Source organism: Mesoplodon bidens (assembly GCF_964165515.1).
Source record: "Mesoplodon bidens genome assembly, chromosome: 15".
Taxonomy (NCBI): domain Eukaryota; kingdom Metazoa; phylum Chordata; class Mammalia; order Artiodactyla; family Ziphiidae; genus Mesoplodon; species Mesoplodon bidens.
Genome location: NC_138171.1, coordinates 33454618 through 33482224, shown reverse-complemented (window position 1 = coordinate 33482224; position 27607 = coordinate 33454618). Strand labels below are relative to the sequence as shown.

General features: G+C 59.1%; 1 protein-coding gene across 5 annotated transcripts; it reads left to right on the top strand.

Annotated features, from left to right (window-relative positions):
- The first annotated feature begins 150 nt into the window (after positions 1-150).
- TECPR1 (tectonin beta-propeller repeat containing 1) lies at positions 151-27573 on the top strand. 5 transcript variants are annotated; one of them, XM_081257400.1, is made up of 25 exons: positions 1303-1389; positions 3909-4143; positions 4563-4745; positions 5016-5138; positions 6036-6161; positions 8378-8552; positions 8660-8760; positions 9314-9415; positions 10930-11075; positions 13762-14117; positions 14464-14609; positions 15211-15366; positions 16013-16162; positions 16254-16411; positions 17034-17161; positions 18115-18217; positions 21873-21969; positions 22044-22123; positions 22678-22734; positions 23163-23343; positions 23649-23784; positions 24566-24658; positions 25436-25542; positions 25691-25810; positions 25964-27573. In XM_081257400.1, exons 1-25 carry the CDS (start codon positions 1379-1381, stop codon positions 26123-26125), a joined length of 3432 nt encoding a protein of 1143 aa, XP_081113526.1. In that variant the 5' UTR covers positions 1303-1378; the 3' UTR covers positions 26126-27573. The 5 variants fall into 5 exon arrangements, with proteins under 5 accessions (XP_081113529.1, XP_081113530.1, XP_081113526.1 ...); XM_081257401.1 differs by having other exon boundaries at positions 1315-1389; positions 8723-8760; XM_081257402.1 differs by lacking the exon at positions 6036-6161 and having other exon boundaries at positions 1315-1389.
- Positions 27574-27607: the final 34 nt, after the last annotated feature.

Genomic DNA, 27607 nt, shown 5'->3' with positions numbered 1-27607 from the left:
CCCCGGAAGTGGGCGGGCGCGCGACCCCACCGAGACCCCAAAGCCGGCTGGTGACGCAGAGTGCCGCAGCCAATCGCGCTCCTCCTGCGTTTGCGTTATTGCGAGGTCGGCCAATGGGCGCGGGCCTGGCTGCCGCTTCCTGCCCACAGGCTCGCCGGCCCCGGGGGAGAGCCGGCTCGCTCTCCCGGCCTCAGAGGCGCAATCGCCGCGACCCCGCCCTCCGGGCGCCGGCCCAGGTGAGTGCAGCGGCGGCCGGGAGGTGGGACGGGCGCCCCCGCCTCTCCGGACAGGTTGGGGCGGCGGAGGCAGCAGCAGCGTTTGCCCCACGCGCGGCGAGGTGGGAAGGGGTTGTGCCAGTGCTCTTTCCTGCACACCCGGCGGGGCGCCGTCCCCGGACCCCTACCCCGACCCCTGAAAGTGACACCCCCACCAGCCTTTGCGCTGGAGTGACTTGGGAAGTGATTGGCGGGTGTAGAGGATCGAGCTGCGAGCAGCCCGTCTGTCCCTCCTCTGGGCAGTGGTGCGAGCAAAGCTACTTGGCGTGGGATTAGCTCAGGCAGATGGTCAGGGCCCGGCGCTGAGATACTACTGGTAGCCGGGCAGGGGACCCACCTGTCGCCCAAGGGCACGGAACCTGAACGAAACCAGGCCGACCGCCCAGATGATGGGAGCCGGGGGTTCATCTTCGGAGCTTCCGGCTCAGGGCACCTCCTTCCCTTTGGGAATGGAAGGACTCAACTAGCGTGCATGTCCTGCTGTTTTCTCCCACCTCTTTAGACCCTGATGTCGCCTTCCAGCAGCTCCCACAACTGGCGGGCAGTGAGCTGCTTTAGTAGCCAGGGTTTTCTCTGTTCAGGGGGTGGGTGTGATAGGGTGTAATAATAATAATAATAAAAAAAACCGCAGGAAATCTTGGGCAGGAAGCAGTCCTAAGGTGGCCTGGGAAGTAAATGCTTTAGGCACTCCCTTGGGACCGTGTCCCTCCCTGTACCGCACCCCACGCTACTCCCTCGACCCCCACCTTCCCTTGGGTACCTTTACATCTCTGAAGGGATCTGTTAATTAACCCGAGCAGAAAGGTAGATGACTGTGCGGGTGGTGAGCAGGCCTACTGAGCAGAATGAGTGAAGGTCCACCTGGAATTCATTGTGCAGAAGTTCTTGGTGAATGGAGGTTGCTTTCTCGGAAGATGTTGCCTCCCTCACTCCACCCCTAGAAAACAAAGAGATCCCAGGATCCCAGAATCGTGGAACTTAATGCTCCAACCTCCCGTTCAAGAGTCCTCTGATCCAGTGACCCCATGTCCCTGGGCAGGTTACCCCATCACCTCACAGCCAGGAAGTGGCTTGGGAGATCTTGGGACTACATCCTGGCTGGCATGGAAAGGAGGTGAGGCTGACCAAGGATGTCCACCTCGTGTCATCTTTAGGTGGGAAGTGACGGGTACCGGGATTTCCACACCAAAGGAAATTTGCAAACATAACCCCACCCCCCATCTTTTCTCTGCAGTAGAGTCTTCTGGTATTTGCCCAGAAGGCTGAAGTACATCTATCTGCTTAGTCATTTTTCTGGAGGAAAGTGTATCCAAGTGCAACATCACCATTCATTGAGCTCAACATGCAGACTGAGCCTGACTTAACTGGCTACTTGTACAGTGACCTGTGAGCCAAGAAGTATCTTTGAAGACTGTATTTATATTAAAATGTCACCATGGGAACCGACATCTCCCCTCCCCCCATGTAAAAATCTTACTTTTTTTCCCAACAATTTATGATAAGGATTGTCAAACATACAGCCAAGTTGAAAGAATTATACAGTAAACACCCACACACCCACCACCTAGATTCTACTATTGACAGTTTACCATACTTGCTTTATCACATATCTATCCACCTCCTAGTACCTTACTTTTATTTTAACCTTAAGTAACCGGTGACATTCAGCTTCCCTGGAGCCATATTTCCGTCTCTTAGCTCAGGGAGTGGTGGTGTGGTGAATGTAGGTGGCGGTGATTTTCCATAACTTTGAACAAACACCCACTTTGTGCAGAGCAGTGGGAGATGCAGAGGAAATGAAGAGGCTGGAGACTCAGGCTGACCAGAAAGGGCTTTGAGTTTTTTGTTTTTAAGAGATACAGATAAGTGGCAGCTTGTGAAAAGCAAATGGCAAGTAATAAAATGACTTCAGTGACACTCATTGAGTTCTTGCTGGGTACTGGGCACTTTATTATAACTGTGCCTGTGTTATCTCATTCAGTTCTCACAACAACCACATAACTGGGTTAGTCTTCCTTTCTTCCTTTTACAGATTAGGAAATCGAGGCACAGAGAGGTTAGTCAGTAGTGGGCTTTTGTTCATGCTAGAAAGTGGTGGGGCCGGGATGGTGTGGGGCTGGCGTGGCTCTGGGCACTCTTAGTCACGGCATAGATGCCACGGGGGGGGGGGAGTGGACTCTCAGGCCTGCCCAGGGAGGAGTGGAGGGGCATCTGGGGGTACCACAGCTCTTCCAGGGGTCCCATCTCAGGCACCCGGATACAGATGCCGGTTTTCAAATGGCTTCAGAAGGCTAGCGTCCTGACTTCCCGTGTGTTTGACCTGGGCGTTGGGGCCCCGGGAGGAGAGATCAAGCTCCTCCACTCTGCTGGTCAGGCTCCCCCACCCCCACCCCCGTCATCTTCCTCCACTTCCTGTTCTGGGTGTTTCCGAAAGCTCGGTACCTGCTCCACTTTCCTGCTTCCTGCTCTTTATCCTTCAGTCACTTCCTTCCCCGCCCACTCTCTTTCTTCTCGGTGTTTGTAAGACACACTTTTTTCCGAAAGAGCCTAATTGCTCGTAGCAGATGCTCCTGTTTCCAGACGTGTTCCATCGTCCGTGTTGTCATTCCAGTCGACACGCTTTCTGAAGGGCCCTGGTGCCCCTGGCGGGTCTCGGGAGCAGAATAGCCTGGCCCCGGCCTCGAGGTGCCCAGGCTGTGTCTCCCCGTAGCTCTGGTGTCCAAACCAGACAAGCCGTGTCTCGCCCTGGGGCAGTGATGGGTCTTGGATGTGGGAGCTGCCCTGTCCAGCAGAGCTGCTCACTGGGATTCCCTGCACTGCCCTCGTCCAGCTGCTCTGTTTTGCTGCCATGGGCCTGGCCACGTGGCCCTGCCACGCCTCAAGGAGTTACCTCCCAGCAGCACTGTCAGCCCTGGAGTTGGGAGGGTCAGTGGTAGAGCATAGCCGTGACTCTGCCCATCCCCCCGCAAAGAAGAAAGGAAGAGGAGAGAAGAAGGAACAGGAGTGGAGAGTGGCAGGAGCAGGGTCGGGGAAGAGAGGGAGGTGGTCGCACAAGGAGGGCAGAGACAGGCCCCTCCCATCGCTGCCACGCACACAGCCACAGAGCTCCTGCGCGACCATAAAGGGCTCCCGGGGTGGGGGGGCGGTGCCGGGCCTGTGGGGACGCCCCACGAACGCACAGAGGAAGGTCACAGGGGACCAGCACAAGGGGGTCCCTCTCCACTGTGGGGCAGAGGTCTCCCAGGGAGGCAGCAGGACGCGTGTAGGTTTGGGATTCATTAAATCTACAACTTTTCACTCATTCTTTAGACAAGAAAGAGCTGAACGAACTATGACCAAATAATAATAACATTCATTAAATTGGGGGCAGTAGGTATTCGGATGTTACACGTTTTGTCCTCTGGACTTTTTTGTGTGTTTGAGAAAAAATCCCCATCACGAGAAGGGCGAAAGGCAGAGAAGAGAAAAGGGCCCTGGACTGCAGCTGGGCTCTGCCCCTGCTTTGCCGGGGGCCACTCGGCCCCCTGTGGCGGGAGATGGTCATGGCCTGGGCTTCCTGGTGGCCCGGCTGGCCCCGGGCCGGGGGCGGCTGTGGGTGCTGACCCTCGCCCTCCCGCCACTGTTTTCCCGCAGCGCCGCGGCCATGCCCAGCTCGGAGCTGTGGGCGGTGGATCTCTTCGGGAGGGTGTTCACGCTGTCCACGGCCGGGCAGCACTGGGAGCTGTGCAGGGACGCCCAGCTGGAGTTCAAGCGGGTCAGTGCGGCCGCGCCGTGCTGCTGGGGCATCGCCTGCGACAACCAGGTGTACGTGCACGTGGGTGCCAGCGACGTCCCCATCCGCTGCCGGGAGGAGGCCTATGAGAATCAGGTGGGGTCCCGGGCGGCGGGCTTGCTGGGCTGGTCGCTCTGCCGGGAGATTAGGGCCCCCGCACCCCAGGCTCCCGGCCTGTTCCCGCCTTCACTGCCTTCATTCTGCTGAGATCCGAGTGCTGCGGCATCCGAGTCATTGAGGCCAGAGCCCCTGTGGGTCCCTCTCCAGGCAGCTGGCCGGGTTCCCCGCACAGGCACGGGGCTCCGGCCGGGTTCCAGGAGCCCGGGACGGCCGTGTCCTCCACTGCTCGGCGCGGCAGGTCCTCTGCCCTTTGGGACTGGGCTGGGCTGCGGGCTCACGGTGCAGAGCCAGGCCCTCTGCTCCCTTCCCGCCCTGGAGACAAGAGGAGGTTCCCACTGGGCTCGGAGAGGCCCTGGCCACCAGGCCTAAGGCTGGTATCTGCCTCCGGCCCCCAGCGCTGGAACCCCGTGGGCGGCTTCTGTGAGACGCTCCTGCCGAGTGACCGCTGGCCGTGGAGCGACGTGAGTGGGCTCCAGCACCGGCCGCTGGATGGGGTGGCGCTGCCCTCGCCGCATTGGGAGTGGGAGTCGGACTGGTACGTGGATGAGAATTTTGGAGGGGAACCCACAGAGAAAGGGGTAGGTGCATTCGGGTCCCGCCGGGGCTCCCCTGTGGGGAGGGAGCTCCTTGGGCTCGGCCCGTCCCCCACCCCGTGCTATCCCCAGCGCCCCATGGCATCAGACCTCAGCCTGGGCCCCGCGTGCTCCCTGCTTGCCGGACGGGATCCGTGGGGATGCTGCTTCGGGCCACGCTGCTGCTTCTCCACCCCTCCTCCATCCTGCTCCCCCTTCCCCAGCTCTTTCACGTCCTTCCTCGAGAGCCTTACGGACACCCCCACATCTTTGCAGGGGTGGACATATGCCATTGACTTCCCCGCCACGTACACGAGGGACAAGAAGTGGAACTCGTGTGTGCGGCGCCGGCGGTGGACCCGGTACAGGAGATACAAGTCCCGGGACGCCTGGGCCAAGGTCCGGGGGCCTGCGTGTGGCTGGGGGCGGGGGGCGGGGCCCAGAGCGCAGTCCTGTAGTGGGGAGGGTCACGCGGCCCTCAGCCCCACCCTCCCTGCCCTGCTCAGGGGACGCCATGCCCGCCCCGGGGCCTGGCCTTTCCTGCTCTCCTGTTCGGAAGGCTGTGGCCCTGGGCGGGCCCTCGATTGGGAGATGGCTGCTCGGGGAGCCGGGCCAGGCCGTGGCCCAGGACAGCACGGAATTGTCTTGACCTGGTCTCCAGGCTGCCCTGTCCCAGACTCAGGCTCAGTCTGTGCACGTCTTCCTCCCCTGCCCCCCACCCCGCGTGGGAGCCGCTCCGGCTCTTGTATTTTTCCAGTGACCCACAAAAACCAGCTTAGGGACACAAGGCCTGGATTGGGGTCCTGCGTGGCCTCAAACGAGAGGAAGGCCTCAGGCCCTCGCCTGACCCCTCTGCAGGGTCCATGCCGCGTGGTGGGGCTGCCAGCCCAGCCTGCCTGGCCCTGGGACTGGGAGCAGCCTGGGAGCAAGGTGACGGCCAGTGTCACGGGAGGCCTTCACTGCAGGGCCATGTTCTGTGATCGGGGTAGGGAGCCACAGCAGTCAGGCCACTGCAGAGCGGGGGCAGGAGTGACTCCTTGGGGACAGCAGCCTAGGCCTGGCGGCCAACAGGGGGAGGACAAGGCAGAGGGGGCCCAGGGCTCTGTCCTGATGCTGCCGGCCCTGCGAAGTCAGTTGGGGCCGAGCTGGAGGACGGAAGGCAGCGTGCTGAGGGCCGGAGGGGAAGCCGGGGGTGAGAGTGTGCACGTCCAGGTGTCCACCAGGCGGGGAGCAGGGCCACCTCCTGGCCTGGGTGCCCACAGGCACTAACTGCAACTGCCTCACACCTCGTTTCAGATCCCATCGGAGGATGACCCCCAGCGGTTGCCTGACCCCTTCAGCGACATCTCTGTGGGGGGTTGGGAGATCACAGACGAGCCCGTGGGCCGCCTGTCAGTGTGGGCCGTGTCTCTGCAGGGGAAGGTGAGGCCTGTGCCCCCCTGGCCTGGCATGGGGGGTGGCTGAAGGAGGCCAGCCGCAGGGAGCAGGCAGGAGAGACGCTGTCGTCCACTGTCCTCCCAGAGGTGGAGGAGGGAGGAGGGCTCTCCCCAGGACCTTGTCCTCGCCTCCTGTCCCCGCAGCTGGGGCTGCCCTGAGCGGTCAGCCTGTTACCGGGGTCCCCACAGAGTCCCCCTCCTGTGAATCCTGCTCTCCTGGGGACCCACGGGGTCCTGTTCCTCCCAGAAGCCTCTGACCTCCCACCGCATGGCTGCTCCTGGCCTGCCCCTCCTCTGAGCCCCTGGAGCACCGATCAGTGTCCACCCTGGGCTCAGAGAGCATCAATACCGGCTCCTCAGATAGAATCTCAGCTCCCTGCCCGCTGCCTTGTGGTGCCTCCCACATGGTAGTCTCCAGGAGTATTATGGATGGGTGGGTGGGTAGGAGGATGGATGAATAAGTAGATGGATGGATAGGGGTGTAGATGTGTGTGTGGGCAGGGGGTAGATGGATAAATGGATGGACGGTTATGTGGATGAATGCATAGGGGGATGGATGGATGGATGGATGGTTGGTTGGATGGATGAGCAGGTGGCTTGGTGGATAAGCATGTTGATGAGTGGACAGGTGGGTGGATGGAGGGATGGCTGTTTGGACGGGTGGGTGGAGGTAGCTGTGTGGGTGGGAGGAGAGGAGATTCTTTTCTCAGGGAGCTTGTGAACTAAGCAAAGGAATAAAACCCACTGCTGACAGCAGCAGTGACAGTGACATAGATGGGCCTGGGTGCAGGTGACCCAACACTTCGGCTGTGGCTGTAGAGCGTACTTCGTGACTGTTCAGTACTCTTAACACAAATTGACCAAAATTCTCTGATGGGCTTTGGAGCAGCCACAGCAGGCTTTTATCAGGCTTACCTTCAGGTCCTGCTTGGTCTGGGCTTAGGTCAACCCGTAGTTGTTTTCTCTGAACCACACTGAAGGGTAGTGGGGAGCTGGCCGGGGACAGAGCCCCCATCGAGGGGCCACGCCACCTGGATGCAAAGAGAGGGGAGAATGGGTTTGAGAGCAGCGCCAGGTGTGAGCCAGCGCCGCCCTGCCTCACTCCTGTGGTCTGTAAAAGGTGAGACCAGGACCCAGGGCTCCTGGAGGAGCCGGGCAGACAGTTGGGCCCAAACCAGCAGGTAGCAGAAGCGGGGCTGCCAAGGCCAGGTTCTGCAGTGCAGGAAGGCAGCTGATCCAGCTGCTGATTTATTCACTGGATAAGGTGTTCGAAGAAGCACCCAGCAAACCATCACGTGCAAACAGGGCCCATAGCACACGCATTTGTGAGTGATGGTGATCATGATGGAGGCTTATAACCAATCTATTGTCTCTTTCTTCCTTGGAAAATTCTGTCTATACTAAATCATTGAAAATGTTTTATTCATTATTATAAGTGAGATCATGTCACATAATTCACAAGTGTTAAGGCAGTCTGTTCAGATAGCATAGAATTTAAAGTTTACAAATAAAATTAGTATGAGTAATAAATCCCACTAACTAATAAAAGAATTTTAAAAAGAAAAAAAAGGGCAAGGTGACAGGCCTGGGAGGCCGTGGACCCCAGACCTCATGGACCACGCAGCAATGTGCTGCCCCCTCCAGATGAAATCAGCCAGTTTGGACAATAGGAGCGGGTGGCTCAGTCTTAAATATTTGATTATGCTCCCTGTCTTCAGGTTAAGGAGAAAAAGAAGTGGACGTTTTAGACATTCCTATGAAGGGGGCTTGGGGGTTTTCTCATCCAGCCGCTGGGGCCCCGGCTTCCCCTAGAGACAGGTGTCCTGAGGGCATTGTGCCACTAGGTGGTGCAGGACACCCGGGCTTGGGCTGGAGTTCTCACAAGTCAAGCAGACGACAGAAGAGGTCTGTCCCGTAGGACCACCAAAATCCAGGTGTCAGTGTTGCATTTTTTAGCAGGGGTGGGGGAGTCATCTAATCTGGTCAAGAATCCCGATGGCAGTGGGGGCAGGGTGAGTGAGATCTGGACAGTCCCGGCACCCTGGTCCCCAGTCCCTTGGAGACCCTCGGTCCCCTGGAGACCCCATGCTTGGGCTGTGCATGGACTGATGCAAATGCAGCCAAGCTCGGGCAGCCAACCCGGCCACAGAGCCCCGTCCTGACCCTGCCTGACCCTCCCCATGGGTTTCTCTCTCCACCCAGGTGTGGTACAGAGAGGACGTCAGCCACCCCAACCCCGAAGGCTCATCGTGGTCCCTGGTGGACACCCCGGGGGAGGCAGTTCAGATCAGCTGTGGGCCCCACGACCTGCTATGGGTGTCGCTCTGGGAGGGACAGGCCTTGGTCCGGGAAGGAATCAACAGGAACAATCCCAAAGGTGGGCAGCCCTGCACCTTGCGGGGGAGAGGAGGGCGGGGGTGCCCACCTTCTCCCTGGAGCTCCCAGTGATGGGGGCCACCTGCACTGTCTTCTGGGGCCGGGTAGGAAGTTCGTGGTCCGTGGTGGAGCCTCCCACGTCTGAAAACGGGATCCTGCATGTCTCCGCAGGAGTCGGTGTCGTCTGGGCCGTCACCAAGGACCGGAAGGTAGGACGGGGTCCCTGGGGGCTGGGTCCAAGGGCTCTGTTTAACACTGAGGGTCGTGTGGTTTTTTGTTCTCGTGAGAGTGGTCTGCACCCTTTGGAACAAATCCAGCGGCAGCCAGGCACCGTGCTTATTCTGTTGCTGATGTCACTGGTGATCTCCAAGATGTTTGGTGACCCCCCAAACGTTGCCTGCACCCCTGTACAAAGTGCAGAATGACTGTATTTATTGCACAACAGGCTGTAACATTTCAAATAATCAGAAGCTAATTTTCTGAAACCCTCAGCTAAATGAATGCCTCCCCTCTCTCCTGTCCAGAGCTTGTCATTTCGACTTTATCAGAGGCAAGTCCAGTGAAATAAGCTGATTTCACGTTGCTTCTGTGATCTCTTTCGAACCCCATGTCAGGGGCATCCTTTCTCAACAATGTGCTGTTCTCATCTGTGGCCTGAACCAAAGGACCAAATTATTCATTTGTTCTTCCCAAGCCTTGAAAAAAAAACCCTTCTATTTCAGTGGCCCTCCAGGGAGGTGTGTTTATTTCTGACTTTCCCAGGTTTGGTTCCGAAGAGGCGTCAACTCTCACAACCCCTGCGGCACCAGCTGGATCGAGATGGTTGGAGAAATGATGATGGTGAACGTGGGGCTAAACGACCAGGTGTGTGTGGTCTGGAGCCTTGGTCCCCAGGGGTGGGGGTGGGGGGCGGCAGAGGAATCAGAATAGGGCCCCCCATGCTTCCCGCCGTCCCTTTCCACTGGGCATGCTCATGAGGCTGGCACGGGAGGGCATCCCAGCACCTCTGCCCACTCCAGGCCCGCGAGGGCACCTGAGGGGGCTGCTTTCCCCCGAGTCCTGGAGCCCCTACTGTCCTGGGTCACAACCCCGAGGACCCTCAGAGCAGTGGTAGCGAGCACAGATCTGGGGAGGGACATTCATCCTGGAGACTGGAAAGTTTTGTTGAGAAATTTCGGGGCGAAATCAGATCACTGAGTAAAGGACAAAACATCTTCCAACTTTGTAAGAGCAGCATCTTTTTTTTTTTTTGCTGTACGCGGGCCTCTCATTGTTGTGGCCTCTCCCGTTGTGGAGCACAGGCTCCGGACGTGCAGGCTCAGCGGCCATGGCTCACGGGCCCAGCCACTCCGCGGCATGGGGTATCTTCCCGGACCGGGGCACGAACCCATGTCCCCTGCATCGGCAGGCGGACTCTCAACCACTGCACCACCAGGGAAGCCCAGAGCAGCATCTTTTAAACATCACCTGCATGGTTCCTATAGCATAGCCTCTTTCTGGTGGATAATGTGGTTTGGCTAGTTTTAAGACTTAGGGCTTGAAGGTGATGCCTTTCCCGATGCTCTGAAAGCTCTTCCTGCGGGCCGGGGCGGGGGCTGGCCTTCCCTGTGTCCGCACACACTCCTCACCTGCCCAGGTGAGCTGGGCACGCAAGGGCAGGGGTGAGGCGGGTGCTAGCTGGTGCCCACGGGCCTGAGCACAGAGGCCACGTGCGCTAACCAGGTGACAGAGACGTCGTAGCCCCGCCCCCCAGCAAGGCCACCTGGGGCCACGGCTCCACCTTCAGGCATCCCCAAGGCCAGGGCTCCCAAGGGGCTGCTCCCAGGCCCCTCCCCTGGGGCCCTCAGCTGCCCAGCACACTTTCCTTCCTCAGTGCCCGCCCGGCCACCTTCCCCATAAGACTGAGGTCAGAATCAAGGAGGTTATTTTGCATCTTTAAAAGGACCAGGACCATCCTCTGGGTTCACTTGGGGAGCAGCTCCCTTCCCACCAAGGCCACAGGGAAGCTGGGAACATGGGTGGACTTCATGTCCCGCACAGTGCCCACCGGCACCAGCACCTCCTCTGGACGCTGTTGCCCCAAAGGCCCAAGTCGGCCTGAGGTCGGGGAGCCAGGCTGGGGTCCCTGCTCCTCCTGACCTTGGAGCCGCACCCTCCCCCAGCCCCCTCGGGGCTCCGCTTCCTGCATCTGAGTCCTGGACTCAGCTCACGACCACCCCAGCCCCTTCCCAGCCCACCCACACAGGCGCACCCCCTACCCCCTGCCTGCATTTGCAGACGTGTCCTCCAGACCTGGGGGGCTCCCCCCATGCCCCCAGGGGAAGGGAGCTCCAGTCTGCACCCGCCCCCCTCCCCAGCAGCACCTCTCTCTGTCCCAGGTCTGGGGCATTGGCTGGGCGGACCGGACCTTGTACTTCCGTCATGGCGTCACCCAGAGCGAGCTCAGCGGGAAGACGTGGAAGGCCATCGTCGCCAGCCGGGAGTGTGACGGCTCACACTCAGGCAGCTTGTCCAGCCTCCTCAGGTGATCAGGCGGTGGGGCTCCGCGAGGTCGGTCCGGGGTGGGGGGCAGTGTTGGAGGAGGCTGCTGCCCGGCCTCACCCCAGGCGGGAGAAAAGCAGGTCCCGACCCACGAGAGCCGCGGCTGTGTGGCCTCCTCCCTTCCTGTGCCTGGGGTCCTGCTTGACCCGAGGTCGGGGGCAGCACGCGGGCAAGGCCAGGATGTCCTTCCATGTCGGGGCTGGGGGCCGTCCCTGAGCAGGACTGGCCTGTTGGTCCTGAAGCCTCAAGGTCTGGGAGAGAAAAGCCTTCTTTGCGGGAAGGATGCTCAGGCCCCTGTGTTAAAGGAAGGCAGAGAAGAAGATGGAGGGTTTCTAGCCTGGAGAAGAGGCCCTGAATTAAGACGTGCCCCAGAATCACCTGGAGAACTCGTTCCCGAGGATCTCCATGCCCCACCCCCAGAGCTACTTTTTTGAGATTTTGCATGTCTTGCAAGGTCCCAGGTGTGCTCCTGCTGCAGCTCTGGGGACCACGCCTTGAGATCCCTGGGGTTAGAGCGTGTGGACCCATCCCAGCCCTGCCCACTGGCCCTTAGAACGCAGGCAGGTGACTTAGCGTCTCAGCTGGGGACGCCCCAGCGCTCACCTGCCTGGTCATGGGGCCCAGGGCCCTCGGCACAGCACTCTGCAGCCAGCTGCCATCCGTTTGCAGCTTGGGCCCTCGTCAGACCCTGGTCCACACCCTCTGCTCCCCCAGCTTGGTGGTCCGCGCTCAGCTGCACCGTCAGCGTAGAGATGCCCGGAGGCTGGCCAGGCAGGGTTTGCTCACATTCACCTGAGGGTTTAGGCTCTTCAGCTGGTCGTTCTCAAAGGGAGCAGCACATTGGGATCAGCTGAGAATTTCCAGAACCACTGACGCCAAATCTTCATGACCTTAGGCTTGGCAGTGGCTTCTTTTTTTTTTTAATATATATATTTTTTAACATCTTTATTGGAGTATAATCACTTTACAATGGTGTGTTAGTTTCTGCTTTATAACAAAGTGAATCAGCTGTACGTATACTGGCAGTGGCTTCTTAAATATGACACCCAAAGCACAAGAAACTAAAGAAAACATGGATAAATCAGACTTCATCAAAATTTTAAAATTTTGTGCATCAACGGACACTATCAAGAAAATGAAAAGACAGTCCACAGAATGGGAGACAATAGTGGCAAATCATATATTTAACAAGGTCTGTTATCTAGAATATATAAAGGGCTCTTACAACTCAAAAACAAAAAAATAAAACAACTCAACTTAGAAGAGCAAAGGACTTGAATAGACATTTCTCCAAAGTAGATATACGAGTGGCCAACAAGCACAGGAAAAGATGCTCAACGTCGTGGGACATGAGGGAAATGCAAACAAAACCACATTAAAAAAAAAAAAATCCACATGAGATACCACTTCACACCCACCAGAATAGCTGTAATCAAAAAGGGAGACAGTAACAAGTGTTGACAAGATGTGGAGAAATTAGAACTCCCCTGCACTGCTGGTGGGGTGTAAAATGGGGCAGCCACTTTGGAAAATAGTCTGGCAGTTCCTCAAGAAGTTAAAGATAGAGTCACCATAGGACGCAGCAATTTCACTCCTAGATAGATATGCAGAAGAACCGAAAACATGTTCAAACAAAAATTTGTACATGCATATTAAAAGAAGCACTATTCACAATAGCTGAAACGTGGAAACAATTCAAATGTCCATCAATGGATGAATAAAACATAGTGTATCCGTACAATGGAATATTATTTAGCAATACAAGGGAATGAAGTGTTGACACATGCTATAGCACAGATGACTCTTGACATCTTACACTAATTGACAGCAGTGAGTCACAAAAGGTCACATACTGTACGATGCCGTTTATATGAAGTGTCCAGAATAGGCGAAGCCATGGAGACAGAAAGCAAATTAGTGGTTGCCAGGAGGTTGGGGGAAAAGAGGAGGCTAGAGAGTGACTCCTTAATGGGTACAGGGTTTCTCTTTGGGGTGATGAGAAGGTTCTGGAAATTGGTAGTGGTTGCACAACATTGTGAATGTACTTAACGCCACTGCATTTTACAATTTTAAATGGTACATTTTACATCACACGTATTTTACGATAAAAACTAATAATACTGCCAGATCTCCACCTAACATTGATTTGGTTGGTCTGGGTGTGGCCTGGGGACCTTTCAGAGTTCCTGAGGGTGGGACTTCCCTGGTGGCGCAGTGGTTAAGAATCCACCTGCCAACACAGGGGACATGGGTTTGAGCCCTTGTCCAGGAAGATCCCACATGCCGCAGAGCAACTAAGCCCGTGCGCCACAACTACTGAGCTATGCTCTAGACCCTGAGAGCCACAACTACTGAGCCCTCGTGCCACGGCTACTGAAGCCCACGCACCTAGAGCCCATGCTCCGCAACAAGAGAAGCCACCGCAATGAGAAGCCCACATGCCGCAACGAAGAGTAGCCCCCGCTCGCAGCAACTAGAGAAAGCCCGCACGCAGCAACGAAGACGCAACACAGCCAAAAATTAAAAAAAAAAAAGAGTTCCCAGGGGTTCCAGCTCCCTGGGGAGCAGGTACTGGTATGTGTAGCACAGAGAGGCCATGACTTGGCCAGGGGTCACACCGCGCATGGTCTTTCCCCGAGGGAATCACGTGTCTGCCCCTCTCCTTCCAGCGCTGGCTGCTTCTTTGGCGACGAGGTGAGGGGTGGTGGCGAGTCCCGTGTGCCAAGTGACTCGGAAGCCAAGAGACCCGGGCCTGACCCTGAGCATGATGTGGAGGTCGCCGGCCCTGCCTCCGCCCCGGCCGAGCTGCCCTGGACCAACATCGACCTGAAGGAGCCCAAGAAAGGGCCCAGCCGTGCGGCCGCCAACTTTCCTGAGGCCACCAACCTCTCCTCGCTGGCACTTCTCCCGCTGGGCCTGGAGGAAGCCGACAGTGCCAACTGCCACGCGCTGTGGGCCTGGGTGTCTGGAGGAGGCTGTGCCGTGGAGGCCCACACCACACTCAAGTGGTTCACCGTCCATGCGGGTAAGGGCAGCGGCCCAGCGCCCCAGAGGGTGCCCCAGGGGAGGTGAGGCAGGCCTGATGCTCCCACCGTGCTCAGCCCATCTTTCTGGAGCCTTCCAAGACCAGCCCAGGCCATCAGGAGGAAGGGCGTGGGCCTGGAGCCCCTTCCTTCCCCCTGTCCCAGCAGTGGTGGCCATTCTAGGCTGACCTGGGGGACATCAACTTTCCCATCAGGGTGAATGATGGGAGGGAGGGCTCACGGGACATTTTACAGAGATGGTAGCTTTCTAGAAAGAAAGGGCTGGTGAAAAACAGAGCAGAGAGGCCTGGCCTGCTGCCCAGCCCTGAGGCTCCAACCGGCCCGCAGGCCTGTCCGCCTCCATGCAGATGCTCTCACTGTCCATCACGCCGGCCCAGACTGCCGCCTGGCGGAAGCAGATCTTCCAGCAGCTCACAGAAAGGACCAAGCGGGAGCTGGAGAACTTCCAACACTACGAGCAGGCTGTGGAGCAGGTGGGCAGTGCCCAGGTGCACTTTTGCCAGCACACATTCATTGAGCACCTGCTGCATGCCAGCCCTGAGGTGAGGTGGGAGGGACACAGATGGATGCAGCCATCCTTCTGTCTGTCCATCTCGGACGTGAAGCCATCCCCTCCAGGCCCGTGTGGAATCAAAGATGAAGAGATAAGTCCATTGTTGATTCACTTGCCCTCAAGAACTCCGTGCAGGCCCCACTGCGTTGTAGGCACAGAGGACCTGGCTGCGTCTCGGGTGGTGTGGGTCCTGGCTTTGCCGCTGACTCACTCTGACATCGGGCCAGGCACAGAACCCCCCGGGCCTCAGTTTCCCTATCCAGAGCATGGGGTAACGGTGCCGATCCCACAGACTGCTTGAGAATCATAGAATTCGCTGGCTCGGGGCCTGGCACCTGGCGGGTGTCTGATGGCGTCACTTCTGTCCTTAGGGTGAAGGGGGGGAGCCGGGAGGGCCGGGCAGGAGCCCCCAGTGTGGCAGTGAAGGGAGCAGAGTGGCCCCGGGGTGCCGGGGACTGGGCCGGAGTGTGGCGCCCCAGGGCCTGCCTGTGACCCTGTCCCACCGTCCCGCTGTGCTGCAGTCGGTGTGGGTGAAGACGGGGGCCCTGCAGTGGTGGTGCGACTGGAAACCCCACAAGTGGGTGGATGTCCGTGTGGCCCTGGAACAGTTCACGGGCCACGATGGGGTTCGGGACAGCATCCTTTTCATCTACTACATGGTCCACGAGGAGAAGAAGGTGGGTGGGGGTGCCAGGGGGGAGGTGCAGGGGTGGGGTGTGTAGGGGAGGGGGGAGGTGCTGGGGGGAGGGTTGTGTGTAGGGGAGGGGGGAGGTGCAGGTGTGGGCTGTGTAGGGGAGGGGGGAGGTGCAGGGGGGTGGGGTGTCCCAGGGGAGGGGTTGCAGAGCCGGGGTGCAGGAGTGGGCATGGGACACGGGCCCCGAGGTGGCCCAGGACAGCGTGTGGCGTCTGCAAAGCACCCGTCTGCGGTGGCAGCAGCCGGGCAGTGGCCGGCAGGCATGTGCTGGCCTCACCCCCAGCAGCTGCTGAGGGGCCCTCGTGTTCCAGATAAGCAACCAGTCTCTGGAAGCAGAGCCGCCCCCTCTGGGGCTGGGGTTTGAACCCAGTCGGTCTGGCTCTAAATGCCCTCGTCCACATCGAAAACATCACTGAGGCTGTTGCTCACGAGCAAGGCGTCCCCCTTCGAACCTGCCCACCCACCACCAAACCCCGTGGGGCCGGGACCCCCAGGGGTCGGCTCTCGAATCGGGGTGACCCAGCCGTCCCTGTTGCCACACCACACGGGGGCTCCACCCAGGGGCCCGAGGCGGCCCCAGCCCCACGGGTTCCCCGGTGACGGCCCTGCTGCCTGTCCTCTGCCAACAGTACATCCACGTGTTCCTCAACGAGGTAACAGCGCTGGTCCCCGTGCTCAGTGAGGCCAAGCACTCCTTCGCCGTGTACACCCCCGAGAGGACACGGCAGAGGTGGCCTGTGCGCCTGGCCGCTGCCACCGAGCAGGACATGAGCGACTGGGTGAGCGGGCGGGGGTCCCGCGGGCGGGCGTGAGGGAGCCTCGGTCTTGGGCGCCCGGCCTCGCTGACCAGCCACCCCCCCACCCCCGCAGCTCGCCCTGCTCGACCTGTCCTGCTGCGAGAGCCGCAGGGTGCACGGCCGCCCCTCCCCACAGGCCATCTGGTCCGTCACCTGCAAGGGGGACGTCTTCGTGAGCGAGCCCAGCCCAGACCTCGAGGCCCCCGAGCGCTGGCTGCCCTGTGACCAGATGTGAGTTGGCTGCGCCTGACGGAGCCGGGGCCCTGTCTCAGAAGGTCACCCAGAGCCCGTGAGGACCAGGGGGATGTGGGTGAGGCTGGGAGGCCCTGCACAGGAGGGAGAGGGGATGCCTGTCCACCCTTCGCTCGTCCGCTCTTGGCGGCCCTATGTGCCCGGCGCCCAGTCGGACGAGTTGCCTCTGGACAGTGGCAGGGCCTCCGCCCGCAGGAGCGTGCCCCAGGTGGCAGCTGCACCCTGCACTCCAGGAGGCCGTGCTGGCCCGAGTGGTGGCCCCTCCTGGTTTGGCGTGACACGCCCGTCCCAGACCCCAGGGGGCAAGGGGGACTCAGGCGGCTGACCTCGCTCCCGTCTGCATAACTCCAGGGATCAGGGGCTCTTGAAGCCCCCGCTCGCTGGGGGCTTGACCGGCTCCTGCACCAGCTCAGGGTTCGCCTTAGCTGGTTAATTCCCAGTGGGAAGCCAGGCGGGTTCCCTTGTGCTCGATAGAGTCTGTCATTGGAGGCCGAAGGTGAGTGAAGCAGGACGTCCCGGGAGGCCACAGAGCAGAGTGGTAGCTGCTGGAAAGCCCTGCGGGATGGTTTCTCCCCTCCCCTCCCTCCCTCCTCATCTCCAGGTTCTGGCGGCAAATGGGAGGCCACCTGCGGGTGGTGGAGGCCAACAGCCGGGGCGTGGTGTGGGGCATCGGCTACGACCATACGGCCTGGGTGTACACGGGTGGCTACGGCGGAGGCTGCTTCCAAGGTGAGGGTGGCAGGACCGGCTCCCCCAGCCCTGCCCCCAGCCTCCCACACGGGCCGGGCCCCCCTCTAATCCCTGGCTGGCTTCCCTGCCCCACGCCAGAGCTGCTGCACCACTACTGATGCTCAGCTGACAGCTGGCTGACAGGTGACCTTCACCACTGCCAACCTCCAAATCCTGGGGCCAGTGCACAAAGCGTGAGAGCCCAGAGACCAGGCCTTGCCCCCAATGGGCCTTCCTGGGCACCCACTGCTGAGCTGGAGGCCATGAAGGTTCTAGAAAGACAGCCGCCAGGGCCAGTCTCCTGATTCCCAGGCCCTGATTTCAGCTCCCCTTTAGATGGGTTGTGCCTCAGGGGACGAGAGCTTGCTGAACCCCTGGGGGCTCCCCGAGTTCTAGAGGTAGGGTCCCTGTGTCTCCTACTGGTAAACGGAGGCAGAAACAAACACCGAAGTGGGACATTCCATGCCACAGCCCACACGCCCCACAGTGGAGGTGGCTAATCCTGTAGAACTGTGGTCCACTGAGACCCCAGGAATGCACATCCGTGCAGGTTTAACAGCTTCCCTGTTTGTGAGGCAGGAATTTCTTTTGTCCCCGTCTTACATATGAGGAAAGTGGGGCTCATGGTGTTACATGAGGGGTCCAAGTTACCTTTGTTAGTGAGGAATGAGCTGGGTGGGCCTCACACCTGCCCAGTGCCAGGTGAGTGGGCTGGAAAGTGGGGTAAGAGGAGCAGGTGAGAATAGGGCGTGAGGTGGAGGAGTGTCAGATTCTTCCCACCCAGGGCAGGCAACCCCAGGATAATCCCAGAGGAGAGAAACCCAAGCCGGCCAGCCCCTGGGAGATAAGCTCAGCCGGCCTGTGAACTCCTCTCGGCCCTCTCTTCCTGCCTGCTCTCACCTGGTTGGGTGGGCAGTGTGGCCTGGGTCCAGCATCATCCTCTCCACCCCCAGGCCTGGCCAGCAGTACCAGCAACATCTACACGCAGTCGGACGTAAAGTGTGTCTACATCTACGAGAACCAGCGCTGGAACCCCGTCACGGGCTACACCAGCAGGTGAGTCAGTCGGGCACCCGCGGAAATAGGACCGAGCTGAACGGGCGCGTCTGCTGTAGCCGGAGAGCTGGCGTCTGGCCCCAGATGTGGAACTAAGTGGATCTTACTGCTTACCTTAACAGGATTTTCTCCCTTAAAGTATAATGCGTATTTTAAAAACTCTTCTTACTGAGAGCACGACATACATAAAGTGCGTGAAACATACACATATACGTACATACGGTGAGATGTATCTAAATATGTTGATATGTCCATATATACCATGGAGTTTTCACAGATCAAATGCCAGCGAAATCACTACCCGGGTCACGAAATAGAACATCGCCACCTCCCTCCCCATCCCCTCTGGTGTTTTTTTTTTGAGTGGGGTGGTTACTTAACTTTCTTAAAAAGTTTTGCTTAATTGAAGCTGCTGAGAACATCACAGCGTCCACCAACATTATTTTAATTCTCCCAATGTGAGGCTTTGGGACAAGACAGTTAATATGTTGTGTTTGGTGCAGAAGCGGGACACTCTAGAAAATCTAGATTGTATGCAGCTATTTATTTCCTGCCCACTCAGCACAGAAACATATTTCTCATACCCTGTCCTGGGGTATTTGGTTCGTTCATTTCAGAAAGCAAGCGAGTTGTGGTATTTCTTAGCTCTTAAAGCCGCTGCAGGGGTTTTGGCTGGCCAGAACAGCGGTTCTCAAACTTGAGCCTCATCCAAGCTCTGCGCTGGGGCCCCTCCGAGACTTGGCCCTGTGGGTCGCCTCTTTCGACTGGTCCCATTTCACATCCTGTATAATAAAACTACGATCCTAAGTAGAGAGCTTTCCTGAGTTCCCTGAGTCGTTCTAGCAAATTATCAAACCTGAGGAGGTAATGAGAACCGCCCCTAATTTGTAGCCAGTTGGTCAGAAGTGCAGTATGGCTGGTATCTGAAGTGGGGGCGGTCTTGCTAGGGACCATGCCCTTTACCCTGTGGGGACTGAGTGGTGTTGCAGTCCACCCAGTTGGTGTTGGAATAGCCAGTTCTCTGCAGTGGGTGGACCTGTCCACACTCTCACAGGCAGGGCATGCCCCACATCTTTGCTGGTTTCTTATGTTTTAGCCACACTGATGAGCGTGTAGTAATATCTCCTGTTTCCAGTTTCCGTTTCCTGGGGGCTCATGGGACACAGCACCTTTCAAACATGTGCTGGCACTTGGATACCCTCCTTTGTGAAATGCCCCTTCAAGTCCTTGTCCCATGTTTTGGTTGGATGATCTCTTTTTCTTGATTTGCCAGTTCTCTTTACATATGAAGGTGTGAGCCCTTTCTCTGTTATTTCTCCTGTTCTGCAGCTTGCTTTTCACCCTGTTAGCGGTGACTTAATTATTAAATGTAATCCTGTTGATCATCCTTTTCTTTACATAAAGATGGGGCCTTTAAAAAAACCTCTTAAGAAATCTCATTAACCCCAAGGGGATGAATACATCCTTCTATCTCTGGAACAGCAGTCAGCAAACTTTTTCTATAAAGGACCAGATAGGAAATAGTTCAGGTGTGGTGGGCCTTAGGGTCTCTGTCACAGTGACTGACTCTGCAGCTGCCGCTTGAAAGCAGCCACGTAAACGAGTGAGCATTGCTGTGTCCCAATAAGACGTTATACCTGGACACAGATTTGAATTGCGTAGAATTTTCACGTGTCACAAAGCATTATCCTTCTTTGAATTTTTTTCAACCATTTAAAAATGTAAAAACGACCCGTACTCTGTAGGCTGTGCTGAAACAGTCCTGATTAGGCCTGTGAGGCATGTTTTTGTCCACCCTGTTCTGGAAGCTTTTTCCTCTCTCTTGTCCATTTAGGTCTAGAACCCCCTGGCCTGAACTACTTGGTATATAAGGTGAGATAGGGGTAAAGTGTTTTTGGTTTTTTACTTTCCAGTGACCCACACCATTTATTGAAAAGACTGTCCTTCCCCCTTGCATCACAGCGGCCACCTTTGCCTTAACTCCAGTGTCCATGGGGGCAGTGGCTGTTCCCAAGCCCTTCTCTTCCATGTGGCTTTGGGCATCCTTGTGCTAACCCTACACTGTTCCAGCTGCCGTCCCTTTATGGGAAGTTGTCAAAGCCTCTCATCTTCTTCATCTAGCTTTGGCTCTTCCTGGATCAGTTCTAGGTGAACTTTAGAAGCAGTCCTCAAAAGCTCTTGGGGTCTTGGTCAGGATGGCCTTGGATTTATAGGTCAGTTTGGGTAGAAACGTTATCTCACATTCCTAAATCTCCAAAATCTGGACGCAGTTTATATCTCCATTTATGTAGATCTTTAATTTCATCTTAATAAGGTTTTGTGATTTTCTATAAAGGGGTCTTGACATCTTTTGTAAATGGTATTTCATATTTTTGAGTCTATGATAAATGGCACAAACTTTAAAATTTCCTTTGTGTTTTCAAAATTGATGAAAGGAAGAAATTTCAAATAACATGAAGAATAAATTCTAATCCCACCAACCAAGAATAGTAGCCACTATCCGCATTTTGGTGTGTTTCCCCCTGCCCGTCCCCAGTGTGCCTGCATTTGCTGGTGGCAGGGGGACAGTCGTACATGTACAGATGGCCTGTGACAGCCTCCCAATTTGATCCCTGAGGGTGGACCTGGCTTATCTCACCCCTTCTCGGTCTTGGACATGTAGACTGTTTGTGACCTTTTGCTGTCGTCTGGACAGTTTAAAGGATTTCCTCGTGTGTAAATATTTGCGAGTCTCTCCATTCACCCCAGTAACTCAGGGGTTGAGCCCTTCTAAGGGAGCTGATACACGTTGCCTGCATGTGTTCTGGAAGCCTCTGCCCCAGCTGTGTGTAGGGTCCACATGGGATGCTGACCTGCTTGCCTCTCCCCTTCCTCCTTACTCCCTGATTGGTCCTCGGGAGAAGAAAAGCAGCGCCGGGCTCCCCAGCCCATATAGAGAGTGCAAAGCCAGGGCCACAGCCGCCCGCAGAGACCAACGTGCGCTGTGTGTTGCTGGGAGTGTATTAGTCAGCCGGGGCTGCTGTAACAAAACACCACAGGCTGAGCAGCTTAAACAGCAGACGTTTATTCTCTCCGTTCTGGAGGCCGCGGAGTCTGAGATCAGGTGTCAGCAGGCTTGCTTCCTCCTGAGGGCCCTGGGGAGGATCTGTTCCGGCCTCTCTCCTGGCTTCCAGGGGCTTCCGGTGTTCCTTGTCTGGTGACTCAGTTGTCACGTGGCCTTCTCCATGTCTTCACGTCATCTTCCCAATTTGGGAAACTTGGGTCCAGATGTCCCCGTTTGGTAAGGACGCTGTCCTAGTGGACTGGGGCCCACTAAGTAACCGTCTCATCTCAACTTGATTCTCTGCAAAGACTCTATTTCCAAATGAGGTCCCACTCTTAGGCACTGGGGTTAGGGCTTCAACGTCTTTTCGGGACACGATGACCCACATCACAGGAAAACGAGGTGTGGAGTCCCTCGGGTGGGTGGCCTGGCTGTGGTTGGTTGGCGCCTGGCCCCCGGGTGATGTGGGGTCCCCCTGTTGCTGTCCCGGCCCTGGGGCCATCCTGTTTCCGCCCTCTCACCCCTCCAGAGATGCAGCCGTCCCAGGGCCCTGGGCAGGGGGGCCGTTCTCCCCTCTCTCTGGCGTCACCTCAGCCCTGTTGTCCTGCACAGGGGTCTGCCCACTGACCGGTACATGTGGAGTGACGCCACGGGCCTGCAGGAGTGCACCAAGGCCAGCACGAAGCCCCCGTCCCTGCAGTGGGCCTGGGTAAGCTCCGGGCTGGGGCGGGGCAGGGGCTGCAGTGGGGGGTGTCCGCCTGCACTGACCCGCCCATCCCCCAGGTTTCTGACTGGTTCGTGGATTTCAGCGTCCCTGGGGGCACGGACCAGGAGGGGTGGCAGTACGCCAGTGACTTCCCTGCGTAAGCATGTCTCTCTCTGCGTGGGGAGGGGGCCTCAGGGGGCTGCGACCCTGAGTGTCAGGCCTGGTCAGCCAGGCAGAGTCCCTGCCCCCTGCCCGGCAGTGCAGGCCCTTCACGGTACACAGTTCATGTCCAGATGGAGGATGGAGCCGGGCGAGACTGAGCCAGGGCCTGAGCCTGGCTTCTGAGCAAACCCAGGCTGGTTTATTCTGGACTGATCCCCCCCGCTTTGGCCTCAGGCCCTGAGCTCGACTGCTCCCCAGAAGGGCTCTGATGGTGCCTGGGGGTGGGGAGGGCTCAGAGGCCCCTTAGCTAGAACCCACCCCCCAGCTGGGCAGCTGCCAGCCCCAGGGAGACCCCGCAGGGAGGCCCGGGCGGGGCCAGAGGCATCTGAAGCAGGAGGATGGTGTCCTCCCTTACCTGCTGCTCCCAAGCCCCCCACTCGGCTCACACTGAGGTCTGGGTCTGTAACTCCTGGGGAAGGGATGTGCGTGCAGCGTCACCTTCCAGAAACTTCCACGGCATGGTCTCGACGTCAGCTTCTTCCTCTGCAGCTTGTACCACGGGCACAAAACCATGAAGGATTTTGTCAGGAGAAGGTGCTGGACCAGGTAAGGAGGGAGGTAACGGGCGTGCGGCCATGCCCCTCCCTGCCTCAGCCTCAGTCCCTGTGGAAGCAAAGGGGAGGTTAGAGGGGGGAGGAGAAAAGAGGATCAAAGTAAATGTCAGCCCAGGAAGTGCCCTCGGGCTCCCAGTGCTGTTTCTGAAGAGTTTGTTTTCAAGAACAAACAAGAGAAACGTTGGCAGGCTCTACAGGACACGCAGGATGGGAGGAAGGCCTGGCTGGGGGTTGGAGGCCAGGCAGGGGCGGACGGCGTGAAGGGTGGTGCCCACCGGCTCCTCTGGGGGGTCGGAGGTTGTGGCCCCAGCCCTCCCCAGGGCCAGGGGCCTGGCTGCTCCGTTCTGTCCAGAGCAGACGGCCCGGAGGCTCACAGCGGCATCAGGGTGCCCGGGGCTTTGCTCTCTTTCTGCCGCACAGAAAGTGCAAGCTGGTGACCAGCGGGCCCTGGCTGGAGGTGGCCCCCATCGCCCTGGGGGACGTGTCCATCATTCCGGAGAGCCCGGGTGCCCACGGGAGCGGGCCCGGCATCGCGCTCTGGGCCGTCAGTGACAAGGGGGACGTGTTGTGCCGTCTGGGCGTGTCCGAGCTCAACCCCGCGGTGAGCACCTTGTGGGACCCAGGGCCTGCCCACCTGCCCATCTGCCGGCCCTCTGGAAGCTCTGGCGGATTCTTACCGAGATGACTCTTTGGTGGAGTCAGGCAGGGATCAGGCCTCCCCAGGCCTCTGCCCAGGACGTTCCCTGGGACCGGTGGACACCACTTGTGGCCCGAGGGGTCGCCAAGCCCTGCGGGCGGTTGGAGCTGAGGACGAGGTTGGCGTGAGGAGCCGCCAGCTCCTGGAACCCGGGTGGGTGACAGAGGCGGGGCCCGGCCGCCCTGAGTGTCCCTCCTCCCCGCCTGCAGGGCTCCTCCTGGCTGCACGTGGGCACCGACCAGCCCTTCGCCTCCGTCTCCATCGGGGGCTGCTACCAGGTGTGGGCCGTGGCCAGGGACGGTTCCGCCTTCTACCGTGGCTCCGTGTCCCCGTCCAAGCCGGCTGGTGAGTGCCACCCCTCGGGGGGACCCCCACCTGCCGCCACGCTGCCATGTTGTAATGGGCGCCAGGGGGCGGCTGGAGCTGCTTCTGCTTCCGGGGAAGCCAGCTGACGGGTCTCCGTTTAGTTCAACAAGCATTTACCGAACACACCTATGGACCAGGCGCAGGGGGCCGCCCCCCTCTGCTGGGACTGACTCGGGTGGTCACCTGGCAATAGGGCTGCCCGTCACCATCCTTGGCCTCCTGCCCCACGGGGACAGCCCTGGGCACCCCGCACAGCCCATCCACAGTGTCCACCCTGGCTGCCCTCCGGGAGTGCAGGCCGTGCAGGCTTGTTCTTCGCTGGACTTCTGGACAGTATCCGGCACAGGGATGGATGGACCGACGGGTGGGTGGGTGGGTGGGTGGTGCCTGGCGCATCGCCACCCTCCACGAGGGGCAGCAGGTTCGCACAGTGGCCCTGAGGCTGTGTCTCCACCGCATGCTGGGCCGGGCACCTTCCTGTCCCTGTTCGGGACAGCGGCCCATCGGACCCCACCATCTGGAAGCTGCCACAGCCTCGGGCGGGCCCTGGGGAGGGCCCTGGGCAGGCCGGGGCATCGAAGGGACAGCAGGACCCAGGTCAGCTCGCGCTGGGCCCTCTCACACCTGTGGTCCGGCCAGCCTGGGGACAGAGGCCGGCCGCACCTGCTCGACCCCGTGAGCTGCAGAGGAGGCCATGTGCTCCAGGAGCACCGGGGTGACAGTTTCGGGGCTGCATCCCAAATCCAACCTCCCATCGCAGGCGACTGCTGGTACCTCATCCCATCTCCTCCCAAACAGAGATTGAAACAGGTGTCCGTGGGGCACACAGCGGTGTTCGCCTTGGACGAAAACGGCAAGTTGTTTCTGATCTCCAGTGGTCACCAGGGGAGGTTTGGGGTTCCCTGAGTGCCCCGATGGGATGAGACCAGACCCTCGCCTACCCCAGGCCCCAACACAAGACCTTCGTAAGCCCCATGAGAGGCCACCAGCCTGAGGTCAGCCTCCAAGCAGGCCCCTCCCCCAAGTCATGCAGGGTCGGGGGCCACCAGTCCCCCCAGGTGCTCAGGCCTGCCTGCACCTCAGGAGGAGGACCCAGTGCCAAGGCCTGGGAGCATCTTCTAGACGGTGCCACCCAGGCCCGCGACTCGGGAGACCCACGGCAGCTGGGGCTGGCAGAGGTCACCTGCCCGGCCCAGGCCATCCCTGCCCCGCCCCCGTGCCACCTCCAGCCATCTCCGCCCATGCCCTTTAATGGTCTGTAGTTGTTGTCACAGCTGAGCAAGGCGAGGAAAGGGCGGAATCGGGACTGGAACCCAGGGATTTTATTCCAGACCAGGTCTCTTTATTGTTTAAAGAATTCCTTGTCCTCGATTTCTCATGCATAGAAAGCAGACGAGGATGCCAGCCCAGCACAGCAGGGCAGTTATGAAGTGAGGGGGAGGCAAACATGGGAAGGGCAGGGCTGGCTCCGGCCAGGGTCTCTCCGGCTGTGGGTCAGCAGGAGTCCCGGGCAGTGGGGAAGGGTGCAGAGGGAGACCCCGCCTGTCTCGTGGTCAGACCTCCCGGCCTTGCAGACCCCAAAGTGGATCCCGACGCTCGGGGCCTCACGGTATTGGCGCTTCTCTCCTAGGGAACCTGTGGTACCGCCAGGGGGTCACACCCAGCTACCCGCAGGGCACCAGCTGGGAACACGTGTCCAACAACGTGCGCCACGTGTCCGTGGGGCCCCTGGACCAGGTCTGGGGCGACAGGGCAGGGGGGTGGGTGCTTGCCCTGGGATCGGGGACTTGGGAGGGATCCGGGTTTCTGCTCTGGTCTCCCCGCTGCCGTCTCCACAGTCACCCTGCAGCGGTGGGGCCAGGCCTTCAGGGGGTCTGCATTCCAGGTCTGGGTCATCGCCAACAAAGTCCAGGGGAGCCACAGCCTGAGCCGGGGAACTGTGTGTCGCCGCACGGGTGTGCAGCCCCTGGAGCCCAAGGGGCAGGGCTGGGACTATGGCATCGGGGTGAGCAGGGCTGGGGACGGGGCGGCTGTGCTGGCCTGGGGCTCCGAGCCCTGAGGGCTCTCGGGTGGGAGGCCCCGGGCAGAGCCCCCCAAGAAGGGGGTCTCTGCCCCTTGAACCCTGGCAGCCCCGGGTCACTCCGCTCTCTCCTTTCAGGGGGGCTGGGATCACCTGTCCATCCGGGCCAGTGCCACCAGGGCCCCCAGGAGCTCATCCCAGGAGACAGCCGGCGAGCGGAGAAGGGAGCAGGGCCTCCCCAGTGAGCCCTCGCAGGTGGCCGGTGCCCTGCAGGAGACCCCCAATCCCGTCTGCTGCTGAGGCCGCTTCCCCTCACCTGGAGCAGGCGTGATGCTGGGTTTGAAGGACCAAGGTTGATGCAAGCCTTCCTGTCCGGAGCTGTTCTCGCGCTGAACGTGCTGAAACGTGGATCCCAGGAGTGGTATCTCCAGGCCCAGACTCGAGACTAGGGAGGGAACCTGGCCTGAGATCATGGCCACCTTGGAGGCACTGAAACAACCCAGAAATGTGAAGCTCTGTGGATGCTGTGTCCCCCCGGCTGCGAGGAGAACGTGGGGTGTGGGGTGCAGACCCCTTCGCCCTGGCCTCTCCTGCCCGTCCCTCCCCTCTCTGCCTCCTCCCTTTCCAGGACGGGAGCCTGGAGCCTTCCAGGAGCACTGCCCCTGGGGAAGAGAGCCCACGAAGGACCCCTGAGCCCCGGGCATCCCCAGACGGTGTCGGCCCTGCCCCCTAAAGAAAAATGGCTGTGGGGCTCAGGGTGGCTTCGCCTGGACCTGATCAGTTCTCAGAGCAGGATTCGCAAACGGGGTTTCCTTTCAAAAGTTAAGGAAGGAGTTGGAAGGTTGGAAATAAGTGCTGGGGAGGGGCGTCTTCTTCCCCGGGTGGGCCGGGCCCTCCTGGGGTGGTCGGAGGACGGAGGGGCCGCCCGTGGCTGCGAGAAGCTGTCCAAGTGCAGAGTCACCGTCGTCGGTCCTCAGCCAGCCCTTCCTCTGACGGGGTTGGGGGCTGGGGGCTCCTTTTACATCGGATCGTGTCGCAGGGGGTGGGGCGGGTGGAGACCAGCCGAGAGGGGCCTGGAGGCCTCAGCCCGGAGCAGAGGCCTAGGGAGGCATCCCCCAAGCAGCCCCACTCCCAGCGGGCAGCTTCTCAGCTGCTTTTGTTTTTTTTTAATCAGAAAAAGGCCCCATTTGGTGAGGTCTCAAGTTTGCTTCCCACAGCCAGACGCGTTGCCCAGGGCTCATCAGAGCGCATGTCCCGTCTCTGCTCATTTTGAGATGGATCGAGCTGACCACCAGCTTCCCCGGCGTTCCGGTCAGGAGAGCTCGGCTGTGCGCTGTTTTGTGGTGCAGTGTTTGCCGCCCAGAAGCTGACTCTAAGAAGGTCTCCCTTGGGTCCCCTCCTGAGGGGCACTGGAGAGGCTGCTGGCCTCTGCCTCATCTCCTGGAGGTGGGACCGGGAGGCGTGAGTCTGGGGGCAGTGCCCAGGCAAAGCAAGTGAAGGGCCGGGTGGGCGGCGCCCTCCTGTCTGTTTACACTCGTGGTTGTCAGGTTTCTCCGCACGGGCATTACTGTTTCTTCTGTGGCAGCGCCCTGGCGTTCTGCTGTGACTCGCTGGTCTCACCCTGCCTTCTCTCCAGGGCGACCGTGTCCCCTCCTTGTGGAGCACCAACTGCTGACCTGCTCAGCACCACCGAACCATCTCGATTCCTCGGATGCTTCATTCAATAAAAACTTAGGCCAGACTGTCAAGGACGCGATATTTTTTATTGCTGCACTATGATTA

What these genes read in the sequence shown, in the direction of transcription:
- TECPR1 (XM_081257400.1), top strand. An exon ending in AGCTTGTCCAGCCTCCTCAG is followed by an intron (nt 11,076 to 13,761) that starts GTGATCAGGCGG and finishes CTCTCCTTCCAG; the next exon opens with CGCTGGCTGCTTCTTTGGCG. An exon ending in CCGTGGGGCCCCTGGACCAG is followed by an intron (nt 25,543 to 25,690) that starts GTCTGGGGCGAC and finishes TCTGCATTCCAG; the next exon opens with GTCTGGGTCATCGCCAACAA.